At 36.6% G+C, this 10,980-nt stretch overlaps 1 protein-coding gene across 5 annotated transcripts in view; it reads left to right on the plus strand.

Annotated features, from left to right (window-relative positions):
* The first annotated feature begins 217 nt into the window (after window positions 1-217).
* LOC311296642 (T-lymphocyte activation antigen CD80-like) overlaps window positions 218-10,980 on the plus strand; it is a 53,134-nt gene continuing 42,371 nt past the window's right edge. For all 5 annotated transcript variants that reach the window (XM_084418513.1, XM_084418514.1, XM_084418516.1 and 2 more), the window contains exons 1-2: window positions 218-286; window positions 8,528-8,662. In XM_084418513.1, coding sequence (XP_084274639.1) covers window positions 8,553-8,662 — 110 coding nt within the window. In that variant the 5' untranslated portion in view covers window positions 218-286; window positions 8,528-8,552. The remainder of the gene's footprint in view (window positions 287-8,527; window positions 8,663-10,980) is intronic.

Raw genomic sequence — 10,980 nt, forward strand, 5'->3', positions numbered from 1 at the left:
CCTAAGCTCTTTACAGGCTTCTCAGTGACGGTCGGTATTGTTGCCCCTGCAACGCTAAACCGGAAACTGTCATCCACCTTTCCTCTTCTCAGCACATAAACTAAATTAACAACTAAATGATCTTTTTTACAACAAAAATGAACAGAAACACGACAGAAACACGACTTGAGGTTTCACACTTAAATGAAGAGCACTTCCTCTTTCTCTCTCGCTCGATCAAAAAGGAACTGTCTAATCGCCGTGTTTCATTTGATCCGAGCGCTGGAGGACAGACGGCTGAACTTTAGTAAGTGCTCTCTCGTTTTACCCTGTCTCGTCATCTCTCTACTCTCACTCTTTTCCTCTTCACACACTTTCACACACACATGTTGGCCGGTGGCATGTGTGCGGCTAGGTCAGGTTTCTCAGTTTTTTTTCTGGATCAGGGCACTGTGTTAAACTGAGTGTGTGTTGTGAAGCTTGTCGGGTGTAATAATTCACACTTATGCTAGTTGAGATGGTGTTTTCTCTTGATTTTCTTCCTTTTTGTTTGTGTTGTTGGTGTCTGTGATCTTTTGTTTCCTTTAAACACTTTGGGGCGGTTTCCCGAACAGAGATTAAGCCTAATCCTAGACTAAAATTGCCCTTTAAACCAGATTAACAGAAATCTGCTTTCTTGGTCAAGGCTTTAAATAGTCCTAGATTTAGTTTAGTCCAGAGTTTAATAAACTGATTTCCTGGAGGAAGACTAGAGTTACTCCAGGACTAAATCGAGGCTTAAATTAAACCTACCAGGAGGCAGGTTTAACTTCAGATTAACATTGTGTTTCAAAGTGGACACGTGTATTACTTGGATACACACACACACACACACATATACATATATATATATATATATATATATATATATATATATATATATATATATATATATACACACCACCGTAAAAAAAGTTTGGGGTCAGTAAGATTTTTTATGTTTTTAAAAGAAGTATCTTCTGCTCACCAAGGCTGCATTTATTTGATAAACAAATGAAAAAAAAAACAGTAATATTGTGAAATATTATTCCAATTTAAAACAGCGATTTTATATGTGAATATATAGTAAAGTGTAATTTATTCCTGTGATCAAAGCTGAATGTTCAGCATCATTACTCCAGTCTTCAGTGTCACATGATCCTTCAGAAATCAGTATAATATGATGATTTGATGCTCAAGAAACATTTATGATTATTATCAATGTTAATATAACTCCTATATAGTTTACAGCATTTGCAGATAATTTTTTTATCCTTGCGAAACGTTTACTTGTAATTGAATTAATTTAAAGACAAGGACACAATTTGTTAAAGCACTGTAAAAAAAAAAAAAAAGAGCAATTTTAGCTTTCTAAACCCCCCACCCCACCTAAATGAACCGAACCGAGACATCAAAACCGTGGGATGTACCGAACCGTCAGTTTTGTGTATCGTTACACCCCTAATAAATATATATATATATATATATATATATATATATATATATATATATATATATATATATATATATATGTGTGTGTGTGTGTGTGTGTGTGTGTATATATATATATATATATATAGGGCTGGGGGAATTAACGCGTTAATCTTTGCGATTAATTTGAGATGCTTAACGCGTTAAAAAAATAATAACGCAATCAACGCAACACTTTTTTTTTTTTTTTACCTCATTTTAATGATTTCCTGTTACGGCTGCTATTGAAAATACTGAAAATATGCCGTCCCGCCTCTCCGTGTTCGGCGATCAGGTTTCATTCTCGCGCAGCTTTCATGAGTGGCTCTTTTCCGCGCAGTGCTCTCCATTCCGTGTGTGTCGGCCGTGTTTGCGCTGCGTGTTCTGCTCTGTCGTTATTAACGGCCCAAACGTTCGAATCATGTACCGATCACGCACTGGAAAAGCAAAGTGAAACGTGAAATTTCTCAGTAGTAGACTTCTGTTTGCAATAGCCCTACTGAGATGGTATATGCTGGGCAAACATGGTAAAAATACCTGCTATTATCACATGCTCTGGTAATAATAGCTTATTTTATTTTGATAATTAGTAAAACAAATTTTTTTTCAAAAAAGTTAAATTGATTATAGAAAAAGAATAATATATTGATATATTGATGTTTAATATTATTTAAATATAGGGCTATTTTCTGTTCCTTTTTTTCCCCTGTGTTGTTTAATTTAATTAGGTTATCCTAAGTTTAAATATTGATGATAACAAGCTTGGGGGAAATGCAATTAATTACAGCAAATCGTGCAATTAATTAGTTAATTTTTTTTAATCGATTCCCAGCCCTAATATTTATATATATATATATATATATATATATGTGTATGTGTGTATATATATATATTACAAACAGACTTCCAGCATTTCTTCTCTTTTATTCCATAGCTGGTGTGTGCAGTTTGTTTAGCTTGCTTAAAATAATTTTCTCTTGTTTATTAAAAATTTTTTTTGATTGCAGTCTTTTTCTGATTCCATTGTTTCCTTGGATTTGCTTCTCAGTTCCATGCAATTTTAAGCTTTTCTTGGTTCATTCCATGACTCCATAGTCCAGGTGTAACTAATCCGTACTTAATCTGTGTTACAGAAAGCCATTTTTTAAGACACAATTAACTATTCTAGATTAAGGCCTACTCCTGTCTTAATTTAAACCCTGTCCGGGAAACCGCCCCAAATGGCACAAACAGTTAAATGTTTGTTTTATGTTAAATGTCTAGTTTTTAGGTTAATTTAGTAAAACGTAGTTTAGTTTCAAGTAGCACAATTAGGCTAATTTAGTGTTGTTTAGTTTGGTAAAATTTAAATTTGCATAGTAAAATTGCACAACCAGAGGGTTGTTCCATAAAAGACGCTTAGAAAAGCGGGGATTAAACTCCAAAACCGGACTTGAATGAGCCTAACAAATAAGTTGGGGCTAAAGTGGTTCCATAAAAGGTAATTGAAGTTCACGCAATCTCACTAATTTGATCCAGGTTTATCTAGTCTAGATAATTGCGTGTGCACGTGTTTCTGAAGCAGCCTTATAGGTCGATCGTGGATCAAATCGATCCACCATCAAACAGCCTATATTTTGTGCTGTTTTATGCGTTTGTGACATGTTTTTTTTTTGTTTTTTTTTGTGCAAAACTTACATTTTACAGTTATATTCTCCATCTGTAAATGTTAGAAAGTCATGCAAATATATCCATTTTGCTGATAATCTTCATATTGAACAAGCGCTGCTGTGCGCATGCGCGCCATATAGGAGCGCAATAATTCTGACTAAAATATACATTTTGCTTGGAAAATTAATATGCGATATTTTATAACACCAGAAATATCTTCTAATTATTTATCTTTAGGATGTTGGATTAGTTGCAGTGAACTTCTAGCTCATTACAAGATGACATATACTTATTTAGAATGCTGAGAATGACAGCTTTTAATGCAATAATCTTTTGGAGAAAGCAAGAATCCCCAGTTTTAAATGAGTAGATGCAGTTTCTAAAGTACATTATGGAGAGGATAACATGAAATTAAGAGCAAATGTAAACATTTTGAAAAGATATGTGCAACTCTAAAATCAAAGAATATTCCATAAAATAAAGGAATATATATATATTAGCCTACATTAACTACATTTTTATATAACCCTCCCTTTTATTTCTAGTTATTTGTTATTTTATTTATTGACTTATTAAATATTGAATATTTGATATTTAAATAATATTACTTGAATAACTATTGGGAATTATGTGTCATTATAAGAGTTTGATATAAATATGTGAATGTTAAATTTGTATTAATATTTATTTATTGTTTTTTGTCTTTTTCCCCTTAAATCATATGTAAAAGTGTCTAACTATGTACTTTTTGGTTATTGTTCTAATTATGTGTTTTTTAGGCTATGTGTTGGTGGGTATTATCACAAAAGAAAAAAAGTAGAAGGAAAAATAAGGAATATTTGTATAATTGTGTTAAATGTATTTGAATTGAAAGACATAATAAAGTACATAATATATATATGCTAAAATATTTGTTATTTGGACAGTAGAATGCCTTATTTAGAATAGTGTATTTTTGTAGGCTAATGTACTGTCAATTACTAAGCTCAGATTCATCTTACCAGTTAAAATGTACTCTGTGCTTTTGTAATTATTTATTTTTAATTTTGTGATTTTAACTTCTGCTTTACAAAGCTTTTTTTTAGATTGTGTTCTAATGTTCTTCTAATAATCATAAACACGTACTACAGCTGCCAAACAAAACCAGAGAGAAATGTATTCATAAATCTTTAAAACAATCTAATTACAGTTTTTTCCAACTGCTTACACACAAAATCTTTTCATGTCACACGATTTTTGAAACCTCTCATCAAAGTGCAAATCTACATACCAAATCTCCAAAACCATAAGCTATTTCTCAGCCTTTGACTCAGTTTTCAATTGCATTAAACACTTTTTTCAAAACACTACACACAATTCTCTACCTAAAACACAAAAATCTAACAGGAAGTGACTTGCTTTCCTTTTCCAAACACAACCAATCAAAATGCTACACTTATTCACCAGGGCTGCGGTCAGCCCCGGCAAAACGTTGCACAACGTTTTTTAAACAGAAACGGTGATGCGTTGAACACACTGTTCTGATGACGCAAGAGTTGCAACTATGGCAGCTGAGAAGGCCATTCTTTGTGTTCTTTGTGAAGAATTTTCTGAGCCTGATGAAGTCGGTATAAATATGTGTTTAATACTACAAAATATGCCCGATGTCACAGTTACTGCACTTGCCGCCCAGAACAAAAGAGAACATCCCAGTCGAGTGAAGGGATTTGTGGAAACTGAAATGGAATCACACATCTTATCTAATTCAGACTAAAACACATCTATTTAGCCTCACATACTGACTTTATTTGTAGGTCATACTGTTTTAATACCCTGTATTTTCTTTCTCATTTTTAGGAAAAGCACTTAATTACCATTGTTTATTTCTATACCAATACACTTGCAATGAAGCTAAAAATATAAACAACTACATCATTATGTTGATATCCTATATTTTTTACAATAAAACTTTCGACAAACATGTCTTCTAATATCCTCAGTTGTTGCGTATACCGAGCTGCATCAAACACATTTGTAGATTACTTTCCTTGAACCCATTGTGCGAGTTCACTTTAATACCGCATGCTTTATATACATGTTGCTGCTGATTGGACTGCAGTTCTGACACACCCACCAAACAAGAGAAAACATATCTCAAACCCCGTTGCACACCGGTGCACGCCGTTTCCAGGAAACATGACGTTCAACCCGGAAACCGTAGCAAAACGTTGCGCACCGTTTTGAACTTGAACATGCCCCAGGTCACACACACACTCCCCTCATATGTGCAAACACGAATTGCTTAACTGATCACTAACCAATCACTGCTTTACTGTAGTATAGGCCTAAATAGGTCAAAGGTCAGATGATCTGTTTTGAACAATTGATTCCTGGGACCCCCCATAAATATTTTCTGTTTCTACATTGCATTGGTGTTTACAGTGTACTTGTTACATCAGATTACTTTCACTGTAGAACATTGTATTGAAATGTAGATATAAGCCTATGAAAGACCAAAGAGCTTTAGATTTAGAACAACAGTGTTTACATGGTATATCCAAAAATTTACTATTATGAAAGAAGTGTTTACCATTTGATGCAAATGCTTCATTCTGACTTGTGTTTATGGCATTTTGAATGCAGTGCTACATTTTGAAGGAGATGTGAGGCATTTTGCATTTTGTGTGTGCAGTTTGGGGAATTGTGTGTAGAGTTTTAAAAAAAGGAGACATAGTTTTGAAAATGTGTGTAAGCAGTTGGAAAAAACTGTAAATCTTGGGCACAAAACATTCATCCAGTAAAAAAAAAAGAAAACCTGTAGTATATATATTGTATTTATCTATCTATCTATCTATCTATCTATCTATCTATCTATCTATCTATCTATCTATCTATATATATACAGTGAGGAAAATAAGTATTTGAACACCCTGCTATTTTGCAAGTTCTCCCACTTAGAAATCATGGAGGGGTCTGAAATTGTCATCGTAGGTGCATGTCCACTGTGAGAGACATAATCTTAAAAATAAAAATCCAGAAATCACAATGTATGATTTTTTAACTATTTATTTGTATGATACAGCTGCAAATAAGTATTTGAACACCTGAGAAAATCAATGTTAATATTTGGTACAGTAGCCTTTGTTTGCAATTACAGAGGTCAAACGTTTCCTGTAGTTTTTCACCAGGTTTGCACACACTGCAGGAGGGATTTTGGCCCACTCCTCCACACAGATCTTCTCTAGATCAGTCAGGTTTCTGGGCTGTCGCTGAGAAACACGGAGTTTGAGCTCCCTCCAAAGATTCTCTATTGGGTTTAGGTCTGGAGACTGGCTAGGCCACGCCAGAACCTTGATATGCTTCTTACAGAGCCACTCCTTGGTAATCCTGGCTGTGTGCTTCGGGTCATTGTCATGTTGGAAGACCCAGCCTCGACCCATCTTCAATGCTCTAACTGAGGGAAGGAGGTTGTTCCCCAAAATCTCGCAATACATGGCCCCGGTCATCCTCTCCTTAATACAGTGCAGTCGCCCTGTCCCATGTGCAGAAAAACACCCCCAAAGCATGATGCTACCACCCCCATGCTTCACAGTAGGGATGGTGTTCTTGGGATGGTACTCATCATTCTTCTTCCTCCAAACACGTTTAGTGGAATTATGACCAAAAAGTTCTATTTTGGTCTCATCTGATCACATGACTTTCTCCCATGACTCCTCTGGATCATCCAAATGGTCATTGGCAAACTTAAGACGGGCCTTGACATGTGCTGGTTTAAGCAGGGGAACCTTCCGTGCCATGCATGATTTCAAACCATGACGTCTTAGTGTATTACCAGCAGTAACCTTGGAAACGGTGGTCCCAGCTCTTTTCAGGTCATTGACCAGCTCCTCCCGTGTAGTTCTGGGCTGATTTCTCACCTTTCTTAGGATCATTGAGACCCCACGAGGTGAGATCTTGCATGGAGCCCCAGTCCGAGGGAGATTGACAGTCATGTTTAGCTTCTTCCATTTTCTAATGATTGCTCCAACAGTGGACCTTTTTTCACCAAGCTGCTTGGCAATTTCCCCGTAGCCCTTTCCAGCCTTGTGGAGGTGTACAATTTCGTCTCTAGTGTCTTTGGACAGCTCTTTGGTCTTGGCCATGTTAGTAGTTGGATTCTTACTGATTGTATGGGGTGGACAGGTGTCTTTATGCAGCTAACGACCTCAAACAGGTGCATCTAATTTAGGATAATAAATGGAGTGGAGGTGGACATTTTAAAGGCAGACTAACAGGTCTTTGAGGGTCAGAATTCTAGCTGATAGACAGGTGTTCAAATACTTATTTGCAGCTGTATCATACAAATAAATAGTTAAAAAATCATACATTGTGATTTCTGGATTTTTTTTTTTTAGATTATGTCTCTCACAGTGGACATGCACCTACGATGACAATTTCAGACCCCTCCATGATTTCCAAGTGGGAGAACTTGCAAAATAGCAGGGTGTTCAAATACTTATTTTCCTCACTGTATATTGTCTAATTTATCATTGTAGCCTTATTTAAGTTGATTTTCTGTATTTATTTTTGGACTAATAGTGGTTAATAAGTCCAATAATGGTATGAGAGAGTGTCAGTGGTAATATCATTGTGTTCTTCTCGGTCAGTGTTAGAGGATCTGTGTAACAGCTGAGGCTTAGCCTGACAGTTAGCCTGCCCTGGACCAGGCTAGTTTCCCAGCATAAGTTGCCAGGGTAACTGAGTTTGAACTATTTTAAGTTTGCTTTATGAAACAGAATCCACCAACAATAAGTCTTACTAACCAAAATAAGCCTGGCTTGTATTCTAATCTTGTTTTATGGAACAACCCTCAGTTTAGTTCAGTTTAGTTTAGTTTAGTTTAGTTAATTTTGAGTTTAGTCAAATGCTCTCTGCACAAAAAAAAAAAGAAAAAAAAAGTTGTTGTTGCCTAAAATTTTTAAGTACAATCAACTTAAATTACATTAAACTGATTTAAAAATAAGTTTAAACTTGTAAAACTTTGAAAAAAAAGTGGTAATTTGCTTAACTCATTTTAATGAGCAATAAAGCAACATAACATGTTGCAATAAAGCAACATAACTAATTTTAGTTCAGTGTATTTTAGTTTAGGGGATTCTGTAGTAAAGCAACACAAATAGTTTTGTCCAAAGTACAATTGCACAATCGGTTTCCTTTCTCCCTCTCGTTCGTCCTGTCGTTCTCAGTCGTTGGCATTGTTTTGCTGTCTGAGGTGTTTCTGGAGGGTGTGTCTTGTGGGAATTCCCTCTGACAGTATCGATATTTACATTTACATTTAGTCATTTAGCAGACGCTTTTATCCAAAGCGACTTACAAATTAGGACTAAATTAATTGAACATGGGGATGACATCAACGCTCTATCCCTTTCTCTCTCTCTGTGTGTGTGTGTAGGCGTTCTTCCTGTTTCGAGAGTCAGATGAGGAGGACATGCAGAAGCCAGTTTGCTCTCTTTAAGTGTTTCACCCGGTCACTCGCGTCCATCAGCATGAGTCTACAACGCCTCTGCTTATACACCCACAGATACAGGTACAGCTCTCTCTCTCTCTCTGTGTGTGTGTGTGTGTGAGAGAGAGCGGTGTGTGAGTGAGTGTGTGTGTATGAGAGTGTCTCTGTGTTTGTGTACGAGAGTGTCTCTGTGTTTGTGTTTATGAGAGTGTCTGTGTGTGTGAGAGGTGAGTGAGAGGTGTGTGAGTGAGTGAGTGTGTGCGTGATGGTGAGTGTGTGTGTATGAGAGTGTCTCTGTGTTTGTGTTTTTGTGTGTGTGTGTATGAGAGTGTCTCTGTGTTTCACGAGTTCACACTTACATATTTGAGGGGGTAAAGTTTAATGCATTTTTGGCGTGCTGTCCGGAGGGAGGGCTCCGAGCTCGGAGTTCGGCCCGAACCCAGAGTACTCCCCCCGTATGTAAGTGTTTAGGACTAGAAGCGTGGAGAAGGGATGCTGCAAAAACTGTCAATGGAATGAGGTGAGACTGCTGAGTATATATACACCTCTTACCATTGATTGCTGAGTGCTCTCCACTTGTGTTAATTATCTGAACGTGCTCCTCCCGAACCTTGTTAATAAAACATCATTTGTGTTTTTGTTTGTGTGTGTGTGTGTGTGTGTGTGTGTGTGTGTGTGTGTGTTTGTGTCGCTGCTAGCCATTTTGGTGCCCTAAGCATAATTCCTTTATGATGCCCCCCACCCCGACCCCGAGACAAAAAAAAAAACACGTTTGTTTTTGCCAATTTAATGTTAACTTTTAATTACCACACATATAACTCAATACCAATAACACAATAGCAGCATCACAGTATAAAACTTGAGCACACTAAAAAGAGAAAGTAGAATCTTCACAGCTTTGCTGACTTTGTAAACATATGTAGAATAGCCAACACACACTACACATTTGAAAGTGCAATCTTTTCTTCAGAAAACAGAATAGCAAAATAAAAAAATTATCCAAATAATTCAGACATGTTTTTTCCAAATTCATTGTCACTTTGAATAAATTACATTTATTATACAAAATATTCAAACAAGGAATCTTATACCGGAAAAAAATGATAAACATTTAAAACTGAAAGCATGGCAGCCAAGGAGTTCTCCCCCTTTATTCCTTATTTATCAACTATTTGATCAATCTAATCTAATCTAATATAAAAGCTTAATAGAATGAGGTGCAATAATGCACACAATTCAACAGTAATGTTTGCTTTAAATTACATCATTCATAATGATTCATAATGCTACTGCTACTGCTACTGAGAAAGTATTAACCACCGTCACGTCAAAATAAACCATAAACTACTGCTATCTAAAGAAAGATAGTAAAGAAAGTAACAGAAGCTACAGTTATTTGTAAAATAGGTAATGTTTAACTGTAAAATCTCAATTTAGCTTGCACCGAAGTTATAAGTTTTAATAACATAATTTGCTAACATTAACATCAGCAAGTTCGAGGCGCATTACGATTAGCAGCAGCACATTTCCCGTATTTAAGAATGATTAAACATGGACTTACCTGCAAGTGATGCACGGGCATCATCTCGCAGTTTCTTCTTCTTTCTTTTCTCAGATCCTGACTTCTGCTGTCTTTAGGGGCCATTTCCAAAAAAGTTGCCTACTGTCTATCAGTCAAACTTCGTCAGGCGCCGGCTCGAACAACCGGCACGGACCATCCAACGGGGTGGGGGGGTACTTTCTAGACTAGAGCAATTAAATTATCTTGTTCCCCTTTTTTTGTTACATACATGGCTAAAATGTGCCTAATAATATTTCTATAGGCTCATGAAATAATATCGGCATAATTTTTTTTTTTCATTAGGCTATTTTTGTTGCCCCCTCAGCACTTGGTGCCCTACGCACAGCGCGTGATGCGCGTGGTGGGAGCGGCGGCGCTGTGTGTGTGTGTGTGTGTGTGTGTGTGTGTGTGTGTGAGAGAGAGAGTGTGTGAGAGAGTGTGTGAGAGAGAGAGAGAGAGAGTGAGTGAGTGAGTGAGTGAGTGAGTGAGAGGTGTGTGTGTGAGTGAGTGTGTGTGTATGAGAGTGTCTCTGTTTTTTTTTGTGTGTGCGTGATGGTGAGTGTCTCTGTTTGTTTGTTTTGTGTGTGTGTGTGTGTTTGTGCGTGTGAGAAAGAGAGTGTGTGCTTGATGGTAAGTGTGTGAATGAATGAGAGTGTCTCTGTGTTTGTGTTTTTGTGTGAGTGTGAGAGCGCATGTGTGTGTGTGTGTGTGTGTGTGTGTGTGTGTGTGTTTGTTTGTGTGTGTGTGTGTGAGGAATTTTAGAGGAATATGCTAATGCACATGATTGTGAGTAAGTGTGTATTTTTTTGCGTTTTCTCTTATTGTTGTTCTTGCTTGT

The sequence above is a fragment of the Rutilus rutilus genome (assembly GCF_951802725.1).
Source record: "Rutilus rutilus genome assembly, chromosome: 9".
Taxonomy (NCBI): domain Eukaryota; kingdom Metazoa; phylum Chordata; class Actinopteri; order Cypriniformes; family Leuciscidae; genus Rutilus; species Rutilus rutilus.